General features: G+C 41.6%; 1 protein-coding gene across 2 annotated transcripts in view; it reads left to right on the forward strand.

Moving 5' to 3' along the window:
- ANXA7 (annexin A7) overlaps positions 1-24494 on the forward strand; it is a 68583-nt gene extending 44089 nt beyond the window's left edge. Inside the window, exons 6-14 of one of the 2 annotated variants that reach the window (XM_040362246.1) lie at positions 356-373; positions 4520-4625; positions 5978-6072; positions 7600-7713; positions 8359-8529; positions 11913-12083; positions 18987-19062; positions 19236-19348; positions 23951-24494. In XM_040362246.1, coding sequence (XP_040218180.1) covers positions 356-373; positions 4520-4625; positions 5978-6072; positions 7600-7713; positions 8359-8529; positions 11913-12083; positions 18987-19062; positions 19236-19348; positions 23951-24073 — 987 coding nt within the window. In that variant the 3' untranslated portion in view covers positions 24074-24494. The remainder of the gene's footprint in view (positions 1-355; positions 374-4519; positions 4626-5977; positions 6073-7599; positions 7714-8358; positions 8530-11912; positions 12084-18986; positions 19063-19235; positions 19349-23950) is intronic. The other variant, XM_040362247.1, reaches the window with a different exon arrangement.
- The last annotated feature ends 793 nt before the right edge of the window (positions 24495-25287 follow it).

The raw sequence follows: 25287 nt of genomic DNA on the forward strand, positions 1-25287 counted from the left end.
CAGGAAAATTGTAATCAGTAACAGCCCTATTTTATTTTTATTTTTCTACCTCACAGAAACCTGACATTTTAACAGGGGTGTGTAGACTTTTTAATATGCACTGTATATCTATATATGCACATTTGAACTGCAACATGGGCAATATACTGTACTTATTGGCGTATAAAACTCACTTTTTTTACCCTGAAAATAGGGTAAACTGTGCCTGCGTGTTATACGCAGGGGGCCGTGGGAAGTTTTTTTTCCTGAAATTTCCCTCTTAAATTTAGGGTGCGTGTTATACGCCGTTAAATACGGTACATGTATCTCGTGTATATATCTATCCCTTTACATAAATGTGATTATTATATTGTAGGTCAGTGTGCAGTATCAGGTATGGTATGCACTGATGTTAACTGCTTTGTGCTGGTAGCACATAATAATATTGCATGTTTTTTTTATTTTATGCTATAACAAGTTTATTAAAGTGGAACTCCAGGCAAAATGTTGAATGCATGCCATATGTGTGATCAGCCTTGCTTGCCCAAAGATTAGTAATTCTGTTTAGCCAGTCTTGCGATTTAGGTAACCCACCAGATAGTAGAACTGGCTGCAGCACCCCCATAGACCTTTCTGCAGGCTTTTAGTTGGACAATACAGGCTAGTCTAGTACTTGGCCCATCTGTGGCTGGGCAAGGCTGGAGCTGCAAAAGCACATTTCTTGGGAGGTTTTCAGGGTCAGATGGACAGCATTGTGCAACTAGAAAAGCTACAATTTCTGGGGAAATTGTGTGACGTGTTCTTGCCTCCGCCAATACGCCTGACTGGAGACAGTGCCTCTGGAGATGTAAATGTGATCCTACAGTGTGTCGATCCATTGCCCCATCAAAAACTGCACCATCCTATTTGCCCCATCAAAAACTGGTTGCTATGGACTGTTTCTATATGCAGAGTATGCTAGTATGCAGAAGTTACGCAGAGCCAAAAAAACAGAGCCAAATCCCCTCAGCGTTGTGTGGGAGGAGCTAGCATTCACCTCACAGCTGTGTGTGTTATAATTCACCTCAGCGTTTCCTAGGAAACCAATGTTTATATGCAGCCTGTAAGCACAGACCAGAGATTCTTGCCCTTTTTAAAAACTTGTCCTTCTTCAAACGGTTGTATTTTAAAAACTATAAATCGTACAGCGAATATCTTTATATTGTGAGAATCACAAGACCATACCTACAGTTTCATGCATAGTATGTCTCTGAAATATAAAAATTTAAGGCACAGTCACAGTTTAAATATTGCCCTTCAAATTTTAGGTGTCTAGACTGTAACTTCAATGGAGGTCAATGGATGGCGTGAGTTGAAAACAAATGGTCATATTGTGAAAACGATTAGGACGATGGCTTAGCCGTGGACACGTGTAGTGGCAGCAGGGATAGCTGAACGTTTTGATATAGGATTTGTGTAGGTTGGCTTGAAAATGAGGGAGTGGTGGCAGTTTAGAAATCATGATTTTTTAGTTTTTATCACACTCTAGATTTACCATTCATTCCTATGGGACAAATTTTGCCACAAAAATTACGACATTTCGCGAAACGTTCCACAAAGTAATAGCAATCCGATCTGAAACAATCCGCACGTTTCAGTATATTACTTGTCTATGTAGTGTAAAAACTGTGGGAGGAGTTGGGGTGGAAAATTTGGCTATAATAATATATATGTGAGATAACAATAAGTGCTCTTGCTATGCAAGAACACTTAATGAAGCAGACCACACACACACACACACACACACACACACACACACACACACACATACCACTTCCCGACGGCCGTACGACTTTATACGGTTGCAGGGTGGTTGTAATTCTCTAACTCGCCGTCTTTTTACGGCCTCCGCTCCTCCTGGCCACTGGGGGGCGCGCGCCCGCCGAATTACTGAAATGCCGATGCGCGTGCCTGGCGGCCGCGATGTCCGCCTCAATCGGCGGTTACATAGACAAGGACGTGGACATTGGATTTAGGACAACACAACACTGGCAAAGTCCTTGTTATACCAATATTCTTCCAACGCCCCCCCTTCATGTGCTTGAAACATGGAAGAATGACCTACTGTGCAGTACAGTAGAATTCAACTTTTACACAATGAAGGCACACCCTGTCCTAGGGGATAAAATAACACCAGCAATTTAAAAAAAATTAACAGTTTGAAGTGAATTTCAAAATGGATGCATAACTTGGTCATGCAGTATTTTATTTTTGCCTGGAGCTCTCCTCATACCACACTTTTTCTTTTTGCTAACCAGGATAGTAAAAATGTACTTGTATTTTGCTAATTAAACAACTCCTTTACAGTATGTTGCTTTGTGTAAAGCTAGTATATATTGCCATAATAACAAATGTCTGTTCATACTGATTATAATTTAATTATATTTTGGCTGCTTTTAATTCGGTCTTATGTTGCCTTCACCTTTTACCTGATTACATTGTGATGCTTTTATCTTATTTTACCCTGGCATGAAGCTTGTTGGAGCAAGGTGATTGCATGAGTGTGTGCTGTGTTCACTGAAGTGCATTACCCAGCTGTTCAAATATCATTCTATGCATGCACAACAGACATCAGTCATAAACATTTCTTGAGGTGGGGGTGTTATTCTGTAAACTTAAGGTGCTTGCCTAACAGGTCAATTTTGGCATTTTTCACATAAAGCAGAGGCCTTGGAGAATAAAATTCTGAGTGCTGCAAAAGTGATCAGGCGGCTTTAAAGCTGCCTGGATCACTTTTTCTGGAAAGCTGAAGGGAAAAAAAAACAAAATGGTGCCAGTAGTAATTGCAAAGATTCCACACACAGTGGGGGTTATTTACGTAAGGCAAGTCTACTTTGTACTACTAGTGCAAACTACAAGTGCAAAGTGCACTTGAATGTACACTTGGAAGTGCAGTCGCTGTAGATCCGAGGGGGACATACAAGGAAAATAAACAGCATTTTAGCTTGCACATGATTGGATGATAAAATCAGCAGAGCTTCCCCCTCATTTCAGACCTACCCCTCCGATTTACAGTGACTGCACTTCCAAATGCAGTTTTAGTGCAATTTCAAGTGCACTTTGCCTTTTGTAAATAACCCCCAGTATGCTGGAAATCCCTAAAACTGAGATTGTTGCTGGCCACTATAAGACTCTTATGATTTCAGAGGAAGATGAAAAGAAAGTAAACTGATGAGTGAAAATCTAGAAGTATTGTGTAGTGTATGCATAGCCTAAAACCATTTAAGGATGGGTTAAACCCTATTAAGTAATTTTGCCGTGTTCCACAGGGGTCAATTCCCTTCACCTCCTGTCCTGTGGATGTAACTGGAAATTACATAAAATCTCTTCACATTTTCAGAGATATGCAATAAGCGGACCTTCAGCTATTGCAAAACTACAAGTCCCATCATGCCCCTGGGTATCATGCTTGTGGCTGTCTGTGTCTTGCTATGCCTCATGGGACTTGTAGTTCTGTAACAGCTGGAGGTCTGCTAATAGCATATCCCTACTCTAGTCTGTCCTCTGCTAGCATGGTAATGTGCATGCAACATACTCGATTGCTTGTAATGCCGGTGCTCTATTTCCTAGTGGGGAATTTTAGTACATTCGATTCCATGACATTTTATGTATACAGCATAGATTTCTTCTCTGAATTTCATCTTTTATTTTGGTGTACAGCGCGAAAAATACAACAGAGATTGTTTGAAATTCACAGTAACCTGTGCCCATGTTTGTTCTTCTGTTGTTCAAGTGATCATGTTTTCTTTCAATGTGTTTTGTAGTAATAAGCACTGCAAAATTACTTTTCACTTAAAAAAAAAAAAAAAAAAAAAAAGACGGACACAATTACAGTATACAGAATAAAATAAAGTAGCTCGAAAAGCAGTCCTAAGAGTTGTGTTTTAGATGTGTTGCAGATCACTTGCTGTGTATAGCCCAGTACACACGATCGGATGTCTGATGGAATCTAATCCGAAGGATTTTTCCGTCGGCTATCCGATGAAGCTGACTTTCATCAGTCTTGCCTACGCACCATCGGTCAAAAATCCGACCGTGTCCAAACGCGGTGACGTAAAACACTACGACGTGCTGAGAAAAATGAAGTTCACTGCTTCCGAGCATGCGTTGACTTGATTCTGAGCATGCGTGGATTTTGAACGATGGACTTCCACAAAGACTATCGTTTTTTTCTATCATTTTTTTATCCATAGGAAAAAATTAAAACCTGTTCTATTTTTTTTTCACTGATGCAAAACAAACCGATGGGGCCCACACATGATCGGTTTGTCCGATGAAAACTGTCCATCGGTCTGTTTTCATCAGACAACCGATCGTGTGTACACGGCTTATGTGTGTGAATTCTCAGAGTGACTTTGTTTGCATTTGTTTTTTTACATGTTTTATGTGTGAAACCATTGTTATCATTTCTTCCTTCACAGTAAATGTGTGGATCTCCTGACTTCTACATTTTCACTAGTCTGCTTGTAAGGGGTTTTAATTGTTGTTCATTGTCTTGCAGCCTTTTGCATCAGCCATGACTGCAACCCAGGGCACCATCAGACCTGCAGCAAATTTTGATTCGCTGGCAGATGCTGAAAAGCTGAGAAAAGCTATGAAGGGGTTTGGTATGAATCTTTTTAACTTTTTTTTTTTTACAATAAATATTGTTTGCTTATATTCCAGATTATCCAACAAAAGTTGCTAAAAGATGCAATGTTAGGTGGAGTCACCAAAAACGGGAACTATTTCTCCGCTAGCCGTTTATTTTTATTTTATTTTTTTAAAGGTCTCGTGATTTTTAAAAAAAACAAATGATATACAATTAGAAAAAAGTCCAGTTTTGTGATGCTTTGGAAGCACTGCCCTTTTAATTTCAATGGGTAGGGGTGTTTTGGGAGCGCTATTTATAAATAGCGCTCCCAACCTGCCCCATAGATGCCGATTGCAGGACTTTTCTCTAACTTCCTGCAAGCGCACCACCAGAGTGTGAAAGCACTCTTTGCAATAAATGGGAGGCTATTTCTAGCACTAAAACCCCTGAAAACTGCCTCAGTATGAAAGGGGTCCAACATTCCCTCATTCACTCACCTGACCATTTCTTCTGTCAACAGGACTTGTATGTTCTGAACAACACTGGTGATTTAGGTGTTGGACAGCTGGTGATCTGAACCTCTATGCTCTATTGAGCAGTGGTCCCATTCTCTTTTGTGCTGTTGGGGCTCTTTCACACTGGTGGTCCGCCCGACGGACTCCACTTTGCTCAGCGGGAGATCAATACACTGATCCTCGCTGAGCAGGCGGATGACGGGTTCAACTCCACTCACTGTGCTGAGGCGGACCTGTCAGAGCCCCGCTCTCGTCTATGGCGGGGGTCAGATGAAAACGGACCGTCTGTCCGTTTTTCATTCGATCCACCAGACAGATAGAAAATAGGGTCTCCATCCATCTGGATTTCACGGACAGGATTGGATAGCTGCCAGGTGTCAGCGGACATGTTACCGCTGACATCCGCTGCCCCATAGGAGTGAATGGAGGCTTCAAACGGGTCCACCTAAAATTTGACAGGTGCACCTGATCAAAAAGCCTGTGTGAAAGGGGCCCTAGAACAAGATATTTTAACCCTCACAGCAGATATTGCTTGCAAAGAGACACCAACTTTCAAAGAAACGGGTCAAAGCGCAGAATAAAGAAGTATTCAAATGCTTATCTGCAGTGTTTTTCTTTTTGATAAAATAACGCGCTGTGTGCCTCTGAACATGCTAGAAAAACAAACTAGTCCATTCCCTAACATAGCTCTCTCTTCCCCCTTTACCTCCCTACATCATATATATATTTTTTTTATGCAACTGCCAGTAAAAGGGCAAAAAAAAACACTATAGCGTCCTTTGAGTGACCACTGGGAGTCTGAAATCGCATCCAAGATGGCGGCCCCCAGCAGCAGTTCAAAGTACTGACTTTTTTTTTTTCTTTTTTACAGGAACTGATGAGCAAGCAATAATAGATGTTGTTGCTAATCGTTCTGGTGACCAGAGACAGAAGATAAAGGCAGCATTTAAAACTGCTTATGGCAAAGTAAGTGTGTGTGTGTGTGTGTGTGTGTGTATGTGTATATATATATGTGTGTGTGTGTGTGTGTGTGTGTATAATAAATATATATATACAGTACAGACCAAAAGTTTGGACACACCTTCTCATTCAAAGAGTTTTTCTTTATTTTCATGACTATGAAAATTGTAGATTCACACTGGAGGCATCAAATCTATGAATTAACACATGTGGAATTATACATAACAAAAAAGTGTGAAACTGAAAATATATTTCATATTCTAGGTTCTTTAAAGTAGCCACCTTTTGCAGCAGACACATCTCTAGAACTGTTAAGAGGAGACTGTGTGAATCAGGCCTTCATGGTAGAATATCTGCTAGGAAACCACTGCTAAAGAAAGGCAACAAGCAGAAGAGACTTCTTTGGGCTAAAGAACACAAGGAATGGACATTAGACCAGTGGAAATCTGTGCTTTGGTCTGATGAGTCCAAACTTGAGATCTTTGGTTCCAACCCCTGTGTCTTTGTGCGATGCAGAAAAGGTGAACGGATGGACTCTACATGCCTGGTTCCCACCGTGAAGCATGGAGGAGGAGGTGTGATGGTGTGGGGGTGCTTTGCTGGTGACACTGTTGGGGATTTATTCAAAATTGAAGGCATACTGAACCAGCATGGCTACCACAGCATCTTGCAGCGGCATGCTATTCCATCCGGTTTGCGTTTTAGTTGGACCATCATTTATTTTTCAACAGGACAATGACCCCAAACACACCTCCAGGCTGTGTAAGGGCTATTTGACCAAGAAGGAGAGTGATGGGGTGCTGCGCCAGGTGACTACCTCTTGAAGCTCATCAAGAGAATGCCAAGAGTGTGCCAAGCAGTAATCATAGCAAAAGGTGGCTACTTTGAAGAACCTAGAATATGAAATATATTTTCAGTTGTTTCACACTTTTTTGTTATGTATAATTCCACATGTGTTCATAGTTTTGATGCCTTCAGTGTAAATCTACAATTTTCAGAGTCATGAAAATAAAGAAAACTCTTTGAATGAGAAGGTGTGTCCAAACTTTTGGTCTGTACTGTATATATACGTTTATCGTGCAATTTATTTGTTTTTGTCCAACACACATCTCATTTAAAGTCCCAAATGTCCCCCCTTTCTTAACCGTAAACAAGCACTTGGCAGCATTCGGCGTTATATTGCTGCAAGGAAAGTGAAAGCAGGCAAACATGTATTTTGTAATCTTACTGGTGCATGACATTAAAACGCACATGAACCTCTTTGGGTACTATGGAACAGTTGCAGTCCCAATAAAAGGCATTGTTTTGTATGCAATTTTTATGAAATTTATTATGGGTTTTGTACATGTTGAAAAGGTTTGCTTTATTAGAAGTGTGTGTATGTATATAATATATATATTTTGTATACAAATATTCCACGTTATGCCAATGTGTCACTTGTCACACAGGGCTTACAATATTTGCACCTCTTGTCATGTCTTATTTAGAGCATTGCATAAAATAGTTTTGATTTATTTGTCCTCTGGTTTAAAGGATTTGATTAAAGATCTGAAGTCTGAATTAAATGGCAATGTTGAAGAACTCATCCTTGCGCTATTTATGCCTGCAACATACTATGATGCTTGGAGTCTACATAATGCCATGAAGGTATTTTTGTGTTTTTTTTTTTTTCTTTTAGAAAACTGCAGCATTGAATGTAAATTTATGTCTAGTTGAATCCTGTACGGTAAAAATGACCATGGATTGAAATACAAACTGAAAGCATAAGGGACAAAGGATTTTTTTTTTAAAGAAATGGATTTTGCATGTAGAGGTATTGCTGGTGTTGCCTATCTAAAGATGTTTGCTTTATACTCCCTTTTTTCCTGTTTGCTACACAGCCATAAGATGCCTCAATTTCCAGTACTGACATTTTTATAGTACAGAAACTATCCCTAACTATAAAGTGTTTTTTGCTTTTGTGTGGGGGAAACTAGACACAAGTAGCTTAATACACCAGAACGTTTTGTGACTTCACAGGCCACCTTCCCATTATGTTATAGAGAGGGGGAGGTGTTTTGTAATACAGCAGGGAGCAACTTTGGCAGGGCTGATATTGATGGGGAATTTAGTAGAGGAGAAACTGCTCTCTACATGAAGTTAAGAGCTTATGAAGGCAGGGGAAGATGTGTTGGTATTGCACAAATGTACTATATTTTTTTTTTTTACTTTCTCCCCCCCCCCCCCCCCCCCCCAAGACCCCAAGACATACACTTGAACACTGTGCCTAAATGTTGTTCATTTTTACTCTAGGGTGCAGGAACAAAGGAGGGTGTGCTGATTGAGATACTGTGCTCCAGAACTAATGCTGAAATTAGAAACATAGTACAATGCTACAAGTCAGAGTTTGGACGGGACATTGAAAAGGATATCCGATCGGACACCTCTGGCCACTTTGAAAGACTGCTCGTGTCTATGTGTCAGGTGAGCTGATTGCTTGTTGTCACAAATTTAAAGCATTAAAAGTTACAGTAGGGCATATTTTAAAGCAGTGATTTAATGTGGACTTTTAATCATGCCACTAAACACACTGTTCAAATACATACTGAATATGGGGATGTTTTACCTGCAAACCAAGTGTTTTGCCCTACATCACAGGACACCCGGCGTACCTTCATATCCATTATTTTGCTAGTGTCTTAAAGTGGTTTTAATGGCTGCCTTGGTTTTTATTTAATTAAAATAAACATGTTTTACTAAATAAAATATTGCACAGAGTGGCCATGACCCTCCTCTTCTGGGGTCCCTCGTTGGTTTTCTAAACTCCTCCTTTTCTTTGTGTGCCACCATAGGAAGCCTCTTCCTATAGGGGCACGCCTGTGTGGGCTCGCTCCTGAGCCGGGCTTTGTGCGTCTATACACACAGTGAGACTTGGCCCCGCTTTCATTCCTTCACATTATTTTGACAGCAGCGGGAGCCAATGGCTAGTTTTGTCTCAAGATTCAATTTGGGATTAGTAGAATGGCTTATCTGAATCTGTTGCCTACAGCAGTTGGCGAAGAGGCATGGTACCTGGATCCTGTACTGCACACACAAGGACTGCCTGTACCATTGCTGTTATGCCGTGGATCCTGTATAAAAAGTCTCTGTGCAATGATATATTGCCTTGTAGACCAACAGGGTGCTTCACAAGTCAAACATGGTGATACTCAGATGGGGAGTCCTGTCCCTTGCCTTGTGGCAATCACTTGCTGTGATGGGAAAAGTTTGGAACCCCCTTGAAAAACATGAACTGGGCAGTGCCCTGTGGAAGCCCTGTTATTGCTGGTATCCGGTAATAATATGCTGGTAGGTATCCAGTCTTGCCCACTAGTTAATTTTACTTTTTTTTCATGGCTGTGGTGCTTAAGATGTATTTTACATTGTGTTTTGCCTCATCTTCCTCCCAGCTGCTCTGAGCATCTGGCAGAGCTTGGTGGTGCTCTAGGAAGCTGCTGGCGCCAAAGGCAGAGTGGAGTGTTCTCTCTGCCAGGGATCCATGATGTGCATTGTGCACTGGTGACTTCACAAAAGTGATGCAGTCGAGTGGCGGCTGCCATCTTGGATACTTCCTTATGAACTGGCTGGTGCTGGAGAGTAGAATCTGAACAGTCATTTTATCTAAAAAGCACACAAGATTCTGGCCTTATTGAATGGAGGTTGGCACTGACGGGAAATAATTAACCCTCCTGTGGGTTCCAGCATTGGTGTCTGCTACCAGCACCTGCTCCTCTCGGGTGTTAGGACGACTATATAGAAATTAGTTCTTCCCTTTTTGTTGACAGGCCATGGCTCAACAATGGCAGAGAGGGGGAGATCAGGAAGCAGAGGACTCCCATATTCTTTTATTGCGTAAGGAGGAACCTGGATGCAGCTCACCCTGCACTATATTCCTTGGGAGTCAGTTCCGTGTGATTCTGATTTTTCTTAATTTGATCTTGCCACTAATTCTGGTGGCACCTTCCTTACGACACAAGCTTTTTGGATTGGACTGTCTTGGTTGCAAGCAGAAACGCTCCCCCTTTCGTCCTTTCTCCCTGTTAATGTAGGAGGAACCTGCTTGGGAGGCAAATTTTCAGGAAGAGGGGGTTGCCAAAAATGAATCTTGGGGCTAGGTTTTATCTCCGATTCAAAACGGCTTGCTATTTCATGGGATTTCTGGCAGAAGTGATCTGGACTAATTTAAATTGGCTGATTCCTGAATCCTTGGTCCCTAAGGTCCACAGGATTAGGATCACGGTGTCCACAACATCGTCAATTTTTTATTTAAAGAAAGTGTTTTTATATGCGGACTGAGCTCGCTCCTAAAAAGGTGTTCGATCCAAAACAATTTTATCAACACCCCTTTGAAAGTGAGTTCACTAAGAAATGGAGTATGCCTGTGGTGTATTCAGCAGTTTCCTATCTCATTTGGACTTGCTGTCTGTGAATGAAGCCAGAAGCAATGAGGATTTTGTCACTTCTATTTTCCGTGTTGTCATTTGCTGATTGGTACAGCCAGGGAAGCATCTACTCAATTAAATCTGTTTGATCAGATGCTTTGAATGGCAGGTTAGATATCCAATAGACCCCCTGGTGTCTCAATAAAGAGTACCGGTCAGCTGCCCAAAGCTGACATAAGGGGCTTGTTCCTCCCCCCTTACTGCAGATGCCAGCCTTCTGGACTGGAATGGAGTTCTGGAAATCTCTGTCCAGGGAACTTGGTTACTGCAGGAGAGATTGTTGCCCATGACCATCTTAGAATTGAGAGAAAATTGCCTTGCAATGGTCGCTGCAGCTGAGGCGCCTACTAGTAAGGGTTCAGTCGGACAATGCCACAGCAATGGTGTACTTATATCGTTGGGGAGGCACCAAAGCCAGGCTGCTCAAGAGGAAGTGGAACATTGTTTTGGAGGTATTGAGTGGGTATGGGATGTAAACACACACAGGGCATCTGCCAAGCTTCATTAAGTCTTTAAAAAAGCACTAATGAAGCATCGCACAAGCATGAAAAACGCATAAAAAAAAATGTTGAAGTCGAAGCAAGTGCAAATGAGCCCTTAGTCCAGCTCTCAAAATTTACACTCGCATGCTCGCATTTTGCGAGTACATTTTGAGGGCTGGCGAGTGTGGTCTGCCTGAGAGCAGGGGGGCGAGCAAGGAGAGGAGAGTTGCCGCTGCTGTCGCCGCCGCCGTCTGGTTGTTCAAAGCCCGGGGAACAACTGCTTTCAATTCAATAGCTGTGTTCCCCGCCGCGAGCGTCATATACTGCCCCTCCCCCTTGTCCAGGCACTTTGATAGACAGATCACCCATCCCAGGATTGGACAGCGATATAGGGACTTTTTACTGCAATGTGGGGACATTTGGCTGCAGTGGGCATATTTTGCTGCACTGGTGGGCAGGCTGCATTTTTGGGCACGAATAAAGTGCTCTCATCCATTGGCCTGATCGGGAGTTTGTTGGCTTTTGGTTTTCCAGCATGCTCGTCCAACAGAAGCCATTCAAATGGCCATCTTCTGTCAGACAGACCAACATACACATTGGCCGAATGTCTGGCTTTTTTTTGGGGGGGGGATCGGCTCATGTCTCCAGACATTCAGCCTGTGTGTTATAGGGCTTTAGGCCATGTTCCTGCATTTGACAGTCTAGTTAGGGGTGTGCAGGAATTACACATTTAAACCATAATTCATAAACTACTATTTATTTTCATATCCGATATACTCCTGAACTGGAGAGGGCCTCATTTATATTCTGTCTATTGCAGTTTAACTATAGGACACTTTGTAGTAGCCTCTTTAGTTTACTATCTTTGAAGGTTGCCAAATAATGAAAGTACTGCTTTCCTCAGGGTAATCGGGATGAAAGTCTCAATGTGAACATGCAGCAAGCTGAATCTGATGCCCAGCGCCTCTATCAGGCTGGTGAGGGAAAGTTGGGAACAGATGAATCTTCCTTTAATCTGGTGCTGGCAAGTCGAAGCTATCCACAGCTAAAAGCGGTTGCCGAGGCTTATGCCAGGGTAAGTAGTGTAAAGTAATGGTGTCAGCCTTTAGAATGTATGGGCACAATCTAATTTTGCATTTTTTTTTTGTTTTTGTGTAATCCTTGAGACCTGACTATAGCTATATACTTTTTCCACTGTGATTATTTCACCAAATAAGTGTAAGATCGGGGCAGAACGTGTTATGTGTATAGAAGATTTGTTGCTAAACAATTGTCCCGTGTCTGCATTCAGGAATCTATGCCCGTTTTTTTTTTATTGTGTGTTTCTATGTTTATACAGATTTTTATATTCTGTGAATAAGGGGCAAAATGGCTTCTGTTTATCAATTATTCCTAATTTTCATATAGAATTCAGACCTATTAAAGTGGATCTGCAGGTTTCTTGTGACTAAGTAGTTGATTTGGACCAAACTGGCCCAAACCAACTATTTCCTTCACTAAGTGGCTCTAAGTACTGTATGTTGCTCCAGCTGCATACAGTACACAGTGCTGGATTCTGGCTGTGAGACAGACTGAGTGGCAGACTGAGTAGCTGGTCTGAGTGGCACTCGGACATTTATAGGGATCTCTATAACCGTGAATGAATACAAAGCTTCTTCGGGCTGAGGTGGGCTGATTTCACACTCTGACTCCACCTCTATGATTAAGCCCCAGTGGGTGGGGTGAAACACGTTGGGAGTTTGGTTTGAGAGGAGTTACAGGCTGAGGACAGTCACATCTCGCTCCACTAGATGAGCTGGTGGCATTGTCTTGTTTCTATATGTTCCAAATGTGAACTTGGCCTTTAACCACTTAAGACCCGGACCTTTTATGCAGGTAAAGGACCTGGCCAGTTTTTGCGATTCGGCACGGCGTCACTTTAACTGACAATTGTGCGGTCGTGTGATGTGGCTCCCAAACAAAATTGGCGTTTTTTTTTTTTTTTTTTTTTTCCACAAATAGTTTTCTTTTGGTGGTATTTGATTACCTCTGCGGTTTTTATTTGTTTGCGCTATAAAGAAAAATACAGCGACAATTTTGAAAAAAATGCAATTTTTCTTTATTTTTTGCTATAATAAATATCCCCCAAAAAGATATAAAAAAAAGGAGGAAGACAGCAGATATACATGTAAAACTTATGTAGGGAGATTTTTTTCATCCCTGTGTATTATCTGAGGCTGTTCACTTCACTGGGTTTATGTGAGATTTTAAGTTTTTTAGCTTTGCATTAAATCAGTTGCGTGATAGTTCTAAATTATTGTTATAACATCATATTGTAATAAGGGGTTTTGTTGCCTAGCTTTCCCAGTTTCTTCACAATTGTCAGATCAGTGAATCCAATTATTAAATGTTAAGCTGAACGGTTGAGTGCTGATAAGAGTGATTTGAATATAATTTAATCTGGTTTCTCCTAAGTAAAGGAATAACGATGTATAAAACTAATTGTACAGACCATTCAGTCCTCTTTACTGAGTAAGCAACTTTAGAAGAAAACCAAATCTGCCATTATGTTTGTCACATTATGATTTGGATAATCCAGCCAACCATCTTATCCATTAAATAGAGTGTATATAATCATACATATATGGTCAAATCTTGGAGATATGGCTTGATACCTGTGTAATGACTACTACATTCACTGACCGATGTGTGACTACTACATTCACTGACCGATGTGTGACTACTACATTCACTGACCGATGTGTGACTACTACATTCACTGACCGATGTGTGACTACTACATTCACTGACCGATGTGTGACTACTACATTCACTGACCGATGTGTGACTACTACATTCACTGACCGATGTGTGACTACTACATTCACTGACCGATGTGTGACTACTACATTCACTGACCGATGTGTGACTACTACATTCACTGACCGATGTGTGACTACTACATTCACTGACCGATGTGTGACTACTACATTCACTGACAGATGTGTGACTACTACATTCACTGACCGATGTGTGACTACTACATTCACTGACCGATGTGTGACTACTACATTCACTGACAGATGTGTGACTACTACATTCACTGACAGATATGGCCATTGTTTGACCCCAGATATTCTCCTACTATTTTGGCATTAAACACTAAATACGAAAGCAAGTTGTCTTTCAAATTCATATAGTCTGGTTTTGACCAGTATGAGCATTAGTAAGAATTTGAGAGGATACTGAGGTTATTTTGACTTTACATCTGAGCCATGATGTATTATGAATGGTGCTGTGTGTATCTTGTTGGAGGGAAGGCCTGCCTTTTGCTTGTCGCTAGTACAGAATGTGAAGGAAAAATCATTACTATGGGAACAACAAGAGTAATAAATGCCTAAGGGCCCATGTTGTGTCACTGAAAAAACTGAGATCATTCTAGAACTGTTGGGTTATAAGGTCACCTACAGGAGAAACCAATACCAGTAACAAAAGATAACCAGCACATGATAACCCCACCCACAACCATTATGCCTCAGTTTTGTACCAGAGTAGTACTGAGAGCATGAAAAATAACACAGAAGGGGATGGACTGTATCCCTTCATGGACTCTAGGAAAAAGATTTTATGGTGAATACAAAAATCTGATTTTATTTCTTATTCATTATCATGACATTGACAGTCGGGATGTACAAAAGCAGTTTAACAGAATGGTGGGCAACATGGAAACAAAGGCATGCTGACTTGGGGAAAGAAGAAATTGGGCATTGCCTGCAGCTCAAAAAGCCACCCGATCCAAACACCTATAGGCGTGGCATCAGATGAAGCCTGAATTATCTCCCGATAGAACTTTGAAAATGGAATATGAGGTGGTAGCTTCAAATCTGGAAAAAAAAGAATTTTGACTTGCTTGTAAATTCCATATCTTGGCGTACAGTATAGGACACAGACTCATAGACCCTGGGTTATATGCTTGTATTTTCAGGTGATTGGACTTTGGCAAGCTTTTGAGGCCATAACCCTTGGGTGTTCCCTCTATAACACAACCCCACTCCATGAGTCCTGACAACCAAGGGTCACCAGACTCTACTTCAGAGTGCTTCTGCAAGTACCTGCAGTGGATTCACCCGATAGAGAATGTATGAATAGAGGACCAGGAGGCAGCTTTACAAAGCTGGGCAACAGAGGCTCCGTGCAGGAATGGCCAATAAGCACCCACCAACATGGAGACCAAAGCATGTGAGAGCACATCAGTTTTGTCATATTTACAGTGTAAGCTTTAGTGATAGTGGACTTGGAAGCACAATGTCCTTTACGTGGTCCTGAGGTCAGCATTAATAGTCAAGTCTTTCCGATAGAAGCTTCTGCTTTGAGGAAGACTGATGGCTTTGACTACATCCAGGCAGTGAGGGTACATTTGCTTTGGAGCAGGGTACAAAGATGGAAGGACTGTGTCTTCATTTAGAAGGAAGACTGATTCCACCTCAGGAAGTAAGGATGATCGTGGGCATAAGGCTACTTTTGTCTTTGTGAATAATGAGGAATGGCTTCTTATAATAAAGCCACTAGCTCAGAGACACGTCTGACTGATATGATGGTAACCAAGAAGGCCATGTTGTGGGTGAGATCTGAGGATATTTCCCTGGTGGGTTCCAAGGGTGGTTTCTGCAGGGCTGAGAGGACCAGATTAAAGTGGCTCTCTAAATGTTTGAAGAAAAATGAAGTCAGCAGAAACTAATACTATAGCTGCTGTTGTTTTTTATTTTATTTTTTATTTTTATTAAATAAATTAATACTCTTAGTCGAGCAGAAGTGGGAGTGGGCACCCGCCTAAAATACACCTTGAATAAACGTTTTGACAAGCAAGAGTGAGGCCAAAGGCTTTGGTAATATCCTAATGGTAGGAGGGCCAGAATCCAAGGCACAGAGTATTCTCTGGTAGAGCAGAAAAAACAACTAATCGGTTAATCGTCAACTAATCGGTTATGAAAATGGTTGACAACCATTTTCATAATCGATTAGTTGGCCTACATACAGAATGCATTATTTGTTTACATATCAGGAAATGCAGTGAAGCACACGTACAGTCTGAAGACGCATGCAGTACACGATCCATGTCAGTAAGTGCCTGAGAAATTGTGAAAGTGTGAGGAGCATTGCCTCATGGGCCATGTAGTCCTGGGTAAGAAGTGAGAGTTTCTGAAGGCAGGAGTATTTTTTTTTACCTTGCGATAGGGGCACTCTATACTATACTTTTCAGCTTGCTATAGGAGCACTCTGAAGGCAGGGGAAGCCAGAAGTGTTGGTGGTGGACCCCAGAAGAGGATGGGGCTGCTCTGTGCAAAACCATGACACAGAGCAGGCAAGTAAAACATGTTTTTTAAAAAAAAAAACAATCGCTTTTAAACACTCTCTGCAATGAAGATTAGCCTCTGAACCCAGAGAAGGTGGAGGCTGATGAACTGGAGGTAATATAAGGCATTACAATTACAGTAGACTTTTGCCAATTTTAAGCATTCTATTTAAAATAATCATATCCATGAAAAAAGTCTCGGCTTTTAGTACTACTTGTACACATAGGTGTGAACCAGGCCTAAGACATTTAGTATTTTTTATGTATCACCTGTCATAATGGGGTTAAAACGTTTCTTTTATAATGTTCTCTAGATGGAAAATGGCAGTAAAGTGTGTAACACCTGGTCATCCGCCTGAGACTTCAGCTCTTGATGGTTGAATTGTAGCACCAAGTTTAAAACCTATCCTATAAGTGAATGCATTCCAAACACAGTGCCAGTCTTTTACAGTAATTGTAAGATACAGGGTGACCCTGTCCACCTCACTGTTTTTTCCCCTCCTAAATAGCTTTCTTTTACCTTAGTGCAGTCCTCCTTCACTTATCTCATCATTCGATTTTGTATTTAAATGTCCTTATTTCTTCTGAGAAATCCTCACTTCCTGTTCTTTTGTCTAACTCCACACAGTAATGCAAGGCTTTCTCCCTGGTGTGGAGTGTCGTGCTCGCCCCCTCCCTTGGACTACAGGAGTGTCAGGACGCTCTCTACGTTGCAGATAGAGAAAGAAGCCGTGTGTTAGTGGGTGTCCTGGCTCTCCTGACTCCTCCTCTACTGTATCACAGAGCCAAAACTGCTATAAACTGGGGAAATCTGTGCTTGATGGCTGCCTGGAGAAACTTTAGGATGAACATAACCAGCATAAATCTACCAGCAGTCCTTGGCTGACTGGGGAGACTTTCAGGATATCTGTATCCAGCGTGAATCTACCAGCAGCTGTTGATAGTAGAAAGATCTTCCAAAGAGAAAATGGCGTAACTTCAAATATAAGTGGCAGTGTAAGGCTGGTCATTGGATGTGGATGACGGAATCCTCCTCCTGCTGAGCTATTGTATTCTGATGGCAGGGAGAGTTGCCGACTTCAGCCAGCAGCGCTGATTGAGTGGGGGAAATCTTACAGGGTGGTTGTACAGAAGTTGATCAGTAGACTTCTGTACAACCTTTTTGCCCATACATAATTCAAAATTTGGCTGGTCCCTGCTGATCCAGTTGAATTTAATCCATGTATGGTTGGCTTAAAACAAAGGGCACTTGGCCTCTTTGCCCCATCTTCCTTTGCAGATGCATACTTATTGAAATCTGACATCCAGTGCTGCAAATCCTCTGTTCCTGGCCACGGCTTAGTATAATAAACATAAATGGGTTTTGTCTGGACAGGACTTGCAATGATGTTGGATGTCAAATACAGAAGACTGGGCAACTGCAGAGGGGCGGGATCTGTGAAGTGGGTGAAATCTACTCTCCTGAGGACACTAGCAAAAACCTGAGGCATGATGGTTATCTGCAGGGTTGTGTGTGTGTGTGTGTGTGTGTGTGTGTGTGTGTGTTTTTGGCATTGCAATTGTAGGCGACCATATAATGATCCCTGTGAGAGTGAAGAGGTGTTGGCTGGACTTGGGATATAAAGTGTATGTAAGTTCCCTTTTGAAAGTATGAAAATTATAAGCTGCCCTTAGCTCTTCTTTCTGTTTTATTTGTAAAAAAAAAAAGACTGCAAACATTGATGTCGCCACCCAAAACCAACCTTACTTGACGTGTTTCACAAGGATATGGAATTTACAACAGTGGTGAAAAGCATCAAGGAAAGTTGGCTTTGGGGGTAGACATCAATGTATGCAGTCTTTTTTGACAAGTTAAATACAGAAAAGGCCAAGTTCAGGAATCCGGCTTATATTTTTTATTCTTTTGACTAAGAATGGGGATAGGCTGTGGTAGCCCGCACCTAGGGGGTTTGTGTGGGATGAAAGGAGCAAGTCTGGAGCAGAACCATGGGTTTGTGAATGATTGTCTCCCATTTTCTCTTGGTCTATTAAGTATACCATTAAAATCATTTGATTTAGATTTGTACTTTCCTGTACTTTCTGCCTCTGGACTGTTATCAGTTCTGTTCCTGCTTTCTCTGTGGACTATCCTAGAGCAGGGGTCTCCAAACTTTAATAATGGGCCAGTTTACTGTCCTTTTAGATGCTGGGGGGCCAAACTGTGCCCAGTGGGAGTAAACAATGCCCAATCTTTTATATAGTTGGTGTCAGTGGCAGGAATTATGCCCCATTGTTGGTGTCAGTGATAGGAATAATTGCCTCAAGGGCCAGATAAAGGCATGCAAAGGGCCGCATCCGGCCCCAGGGCCACAGTTTGGAGACCACTGTCCTAGAGTGACAATGCTGCTTAAGACGATTGCCACCTTAGAAAAGGAAGTGTTCATGGCAGGATTACCAAATTGAAATAAAAGGACGCCTAATAATGGGTAAGCTGTTCTTGGGTTTAGATACCCTGAATATGGAATATATAACCAAGCCTGGGAGGACGTTTCTTTACTTTTTAATACAGGAATTTTATTTTTATAATTTTGAAAAAAGACTTGCTTGTAAAAAGATTAATGCTTATTATTTGACTGTTTTATAAATGTTCCTTTTGGTCATTTATAGATTTCAAAGCGAGACTTGCTTAGTGTGATCGGCCGTGAATTCTCTGGCTACATAGAAGATGGATTAAAGGCAATCTGTAAGTATGAACTCATTGTCTGAAAACTGACACAATAAAACAATGAGATTGTATTAATGGGACAGTTAGTCAAAGCACTTTTCCTAGTGCTCAATAAATCATTGCCATTATGGTCTATATCGCATGTTCAAGGTGAAGTGATACTATGAGTAATGTCTTTATTTCTTTTACAGTGCTGTGTGCTATAAACCGTCCAGCCTATTTTGCAGAAAGACTTTACAAGTCCATGAAGGGAGCTGGTACAAACGATTCCACTTTGATTCGAGTTGTGGTTACTCGCAGTGAGGTACAGTGTTCTTGTTCCATACAGTGGAATGCTTTATTTTGGGGATCATAATGGTCTAAATTACAAACTGGGATGAAAAAAAAAACTGCATTCCAATGGTGTATATAAAATGCTTGGTAATACGGTAATGGTAAAGTGGTTGTAAACCTCAGACATGAACAAAGCATATCCCTCTTATAGTGCTTTCTTGTCTCGATCCAGAACACTAGGTGCTATTTCTGTTTGCTGTCCTGTTGCTCTTCTATCAGCACGAGTCATTTCTGACATGTTTTCCTGACAGCAGGAGAAAAAGGGTGGGGATCTCCAGCACACAGCCTGTGACTGACCACCTCAGTTCCGTTCCTGTTTGTAGGAGGGGGGTGTCCCCTCCAATCAACTCTGAGACCTCCTCATCGAGATCTGCAGAGTGTAATTTCAGCTTCGCCCCCCTGTTTTATGACAGCTCAGACAAGCTTTTTAAATTCTGGACTTTTACCTGTTTATCTGCAGTCTTTTCTTCATCGGTTCAAACTTGCATGGAGATGATACAAATCCTCCTATACATCACCTGAGGCCAGCCACTTCACTGGTATATGTAAGGGTTTACAACTACTTTAAATTCACAATAGTATATCATAAATTGGCTTATAATTTAAGACCGAAAAGTCCTAGCTGCAGAACTATACTGTAACACCTTCCTGCCCGACCTAGAACAGATTGACACCGGGGTGGGACTTTACTCCTTCGGACAGGACGTCCTATGTCATCCTCTACGAAGAGGGCACGCGATCTGACACAGCCGATGACTGACTGATCAGTGGTACCATGTGACCAATCACATGACAGTTGTAAACTGGCCTCCTTTCATACCATCCATTGTGTTTCTAGCTGTGATTGGTCAATGTGATCACAGCCCATCTGTACCATGTGATTAGCTCTGGCCAATCACAGCTAATCAAAACAAAAAATATTTTTCATTTAGTAAAATGCTTGCTTTAGAGCAATGAAATTCACTGATATAAGAAATCCTATGTGTGAGGGGAGAAATTAAATAAATCCTAATCACTTCCCCTGAGCAGTACAAGGTTACTATTGTAAAATTATTTTGCTCTGGTCAGTGTGTTTAAAAAAAAAAAAAAAAAAAGTTTGTACGGTCACTAGTCAGTGTCCCAGATCACCGCCACACCAGTTATATGATGGCCCTGTACTGTACTGGTATGTTAAAAAAAAAGTTTATTTTCCAAAACCTGACAAATTACAACTTCAAAAAACTCGCCATGCCTCTTACTAAATACAGTACCTTCGAAAAAGGGGCATTTTGGGGGATATTTGTACTGTCCTGGTGTTTTCAAGCCTCAAAGAAATTAGATAGGCTGTCAGTACATCAGGATTGATCAATTTTTAGATCTATCCCAGTTTGTGGACTCTCTAACTTTCCTACAGAATAATATACGCTGATTTGGGTTATTTTCACCAAAGAAATGCAGCGGAATACATTTGCAAAATTTTATAACAAAGAAAAATGCAAGTGTGTTTTTTTGTTCATTTTCAAAATTTTCTTTTTTTCATTTTATTTAGCAAAACATAACCCAGTGGTGATTAAAGCGGGGGTTCACCCTTAGAGGGCACTTTTTCCCCTTAGCTTCCTGCTCGTTTTCTCTAGGGGAATCGGCTATTTGTTTTAAAATATGTGAAGTACTTACCCGTTTACGAGATGCATCTTCTCCGTCGCTTCCGGGTATGGGCTGCGGGAATGGGCGTTCCTTCTTAATTGACAGTCTTCCGAGAGGCTTCCGACGGTCGCATCCATCACGTCACGATTTTCCGAAAGAAGCCGAACGTCGGTGCGCAGTATAGAGCCGCACCGACGTTCGGCTTCTTTCGGCTACGAGTGACGCGATGGATGCGACCGTCGGAAGCCTCTCGGAAGACTGTCAATCAAGAAGGAACGCCCGCTCCCGAAGACCCATACCCGGAAGCGACGGAGAAGATGCAGCTCGAAAACGGGTAAGTACTGCTCATATTTTAATACAAATAGCCGATTCCCCTAGACCGAACGAGCAGGAATCTAAGGGGAGAAAAAAAAAAAAAAGAATAAATGGGTGAACTCCCGCTTTAACCACTTCAGCACTGGAAAGATTTGCCCCTTAACCGCTTGCTGACCAGCCACCGTCGTTAAACAGTGGCAGGACGGCTCTCCGGCGCATGCCCACGGGTCGGGGCGAACTATGTCCACCGGTGACCTGCGATTGCCTATTAGAGGCAGAACAGGGGGGGACCTGCCTTGGAAAACAAGGCGATTTTTCCCGTTCTGACAGGGGACATGTCAAAGATTTACTGTTCTCTGTCATGTCCCAAGCAGCCCATCCCCCTTACAGTTAGAACACACATGGGGGAACACGGTTAACCAAAAATATTTAGAACATACAACGGCTTAAACTGACAAATTACATTTTTTTTTTGGATATGTATTATAGCAAAAAGTACAAATTAGAATTGTAATTTTTTTTCACAATTGTTGCTCTTTGTTTATAGCGCAAAAAAAAGCTGCAGAGGTGATCAAATTCCACCAAAAGAAAGCTCTGTGTGTGTGTGTGTGTGTGAGGGGGGGCGGGGGCTTCAATTTTGTTTGGGTACAACGTCGCACGACCACGCAATTGTGAGTTAAAGCGACCCAGTGCCGTATCGCAAAAAGTGGCCTGGTAATTAAGGGGGCAAATCCTTCCGGGCTGAAGTGGTTGACGACCAGGCCATTTTTTTGCGATACGGCACTGTCACTTTAACTTACAATGTACCCAAAAAAATGTATGTCCTTCTTTTTTTTTTTTTCAACAAATAGAACTTTCTTTTGGTGGTATTTGATCACCTCTGCGGTTATTATATTTTTGCGCTTAAAACAAAGAACGTCAATTTTGAGAATTTTTATTTTATTTTTTGCTATAATACATATCCCAAGAAAAAAGAAAACTTCAGTTTAGGCCGATTTTTATATATTCTACATATTTTTGGTTAAAAAAATATCTCAATAGGCGTATGTTGATTGGTCTGCGCAAAAGTTATTGTGTACAAACTATGGGATAGATTTAGGGACTTTATTTCGTTTTTTAGTGGGACTGCTGCGGACACATCTGATCCCAAATGACACTTTTTGGGGACCAGTGACATTATTACATTGATTAGGGCTATAAAAATGCATTATTCAATGTACAAATAACCCCTTCCTTGCCAGTGTCAACACTAGGGGGCGATCAAGGGGTTAACTGTGTACTCTGGGTGTGTTCTAACTGTAGGGGGATGGGCTGTCAGTGACATGAGAGAGATCACTGTTCCCGATGACTGGGAACTGAAGATCTGACATGTCATCTGTCAGAACGGGAATTTGCCTTGCTTACAAAGGCAGATCCCCGTTCTGCCTCTGTGCTAGGTGAATACAGGCTGCTGGCGGACATAGCCACCGTACAGCTACAGCGTTTTGCCCAGGAGAGCCAACCTGCCACCGTATAACGTACCCAAGCTTTACTGTAATGCACCTTGCATCTGTAGCTGCCATTTATTTTGAATGGCTTCTCAACATTTTTATTTTTTGAAAATTGTTTTTATTGATGCTTCTCAACATTTTAAAGCATTCCCTATATTGCAGCCCACAGTGACACTACCAAGTGCTGCCAATACAAATGTGCAAATTTGGAGGGTTTTTTTTTTTTTGGTCTTGCATTGTCAGCCCTTTCAAATCTTGATGCAAAGCAGCAATATCTGGAAAGATGTGAATGGTGCTGTCTAACATTTTCTCCCTGTTATGTCCCTAAATTCTGCTCCTGCTAGGGTCCCTTAACGGTTTTACATGTCTATGAAGTGAGTCGCAGTGCTGGTCAGTTTGGTATGCAGCTTCGGCGTGTTTGCAAGTCCCAAACCTATCATTGGATATTGTGAGGGCTTGAGTACACAGTAGATGTTTGGTCATGGAGCGGTCACATGTTTAGGTGTAAAGCTTACTGGTGAAGCCACCTTCTCTGTCTACAAATGTATCGCCACAGATTTGTGCAAAAGCAACATGTCTTGCTGCACTCTCCTGTTTGTGATGAGACACCGTAGTGGTAGCCAAGGGAAGCTTTTGGGAAGATCTGTGGTGAAAACCATTTAAAAATCTGTTGTTGCCCTTATCCTATTCATATGTGCTGTATATCAGAAGGAAATCTTCAGACCTACTCGGTGGGCCCAGAGGCTCGGGAGCTTTCAGGTTGGTGCAACTGGATAAATTGGGTGCCTTAATTACTCCACCAAAAACAAAGGCTTCCTTCACACTAGTGCCATTTCAGGTGTCTTGAGTTGCATAGAAATGCATGACAATGAAAATCACATTGTTTTTTTTTAATGGTGCCAATTCTCCCCAGCACGGGATGATTTTGGAAAAGGGTCCTGTACTACTTTGGTGCGATTCCAGCACAATAGAAAATGCAAACCACTTCAAAGTTGCATCACACAATTGTACTGAAAGTCGGATCACAGCAGTGTGAACCTAGCTCATAAAGCTTTGCCTGGACTCTCGTTTTGTCCTTCATGGATTGTAAAACATTAAGAATATTTATTTTTCTTAATTCACTAACCCAGTTTTTACCATTTCAGATTGATCTTGTACAGATCAAGCAAATTTTTGCCCAGCAGTACCAAAAGAGCCTTGCCTCCATGATCCAGAGTGACACAAGTGGAGACTACAGACGTCTGCTGATGGCAATCACTGGCCAGTAGGATCCACACTATGAAAGCAGGATGATTGGAATCCTTTTATATATGGAAGTTCAAGAAATGTCTTGTCTACTACTGGATCTGAAAAGTGTCAATATATAGCAGTTGGGTCACTGTGGCCCTTTGTGGTGTATTTAAAAAAACAAAAACAAAACACATATGCCTTATCCAAAAGTCTATTGTAAGTTTTTCACAATTAGAATTTTTAGAATGACAAAAAATCTTTCTTCAATAAATAGTTCATTGTCTTTTCAAGCCATACTGGCCAATATGGCTGGAGTTGTCCCATGTATCTTGTATCCCTTTGGGAAAGCCATTGTACTTCTATATAACAGTGATGACCTATGTGTGTAGTTTGTACCCCTTCTTCACTGCAATGTTAAATGCACATATAGCATGAATAAATATATATTTTCTAATGAGACTTCCTTCTGCTCCGCTGTATTTATCATTTGATGTACACTTGCTGAATTTCATCTTCTTTGCAAGATTATGTGGGAGAGTTGAAGCTTCCAAGTAAACTTCACATTTCATACTGACAGGGGTTCTAATACATTGGCAGATAATTACATAATGGCAATCTAGAAACGTGTAATACATATAGGTAGATGGCGCATAACCAGGAGAGCACAGTCAATAATCGAAAAGTAAACGTATCATAAGGTCCATGTCAATAACTTAAAAATGAATAAATCAATAGTCCAATATAAGTCCAATAGCACTTTAGCGGCAGCAAAATCCTGAAGCAGAAGCGGACTCTGAAAGATATGTATAAACAAAAAGAGAAAATGCGCCAAACTAAGTGCAGTAAGTGGGTATTTAATTCAAATAATTTTTACACCATAAGAATGGCTACTCACAAAACCAGTGATAACACAGGCATGTTAAGGAAAAACGGCTGGTCCGGTGTGTCACAACAGGCTGGTCTCATATCCTGGGCGATGGAAATGGAGGTCCAAGGTGTTCAGGAGCCTTTGGGGAACCCCAGAGAGTACAGGAGCCGTGGATGCTGTTTCAAAAGCGGTGTGCGTTCCAGCGTGGAACGCAACGTATCGCCGTACGACCGGAAGTGACGTAGGGACTCCGGGCAGCCAATGGGATGACGCGTTTCTCAGCCTCCGCTGGTTCATCAGATCCATGGCGTCCAATAAGAGCGGACGTAAAAAATAAGCAGGAAAGTGCCGTGATTGGTCAGCGGCGCCAATGGGCAAATGCAC

This window comes from Rana temporaria, chromosome 8 (genome assembly GCF_905171775.1).
Source record: "Rana temporaria chromosome 8, aRanTem1.1, whole genome shotgun sequence".
Classification (NCBI taxonomy): Eukaryota; Metazoa; Chordata; class Amphibia; order Anura; family Ranidae; genus Rana; species Rana temporaria.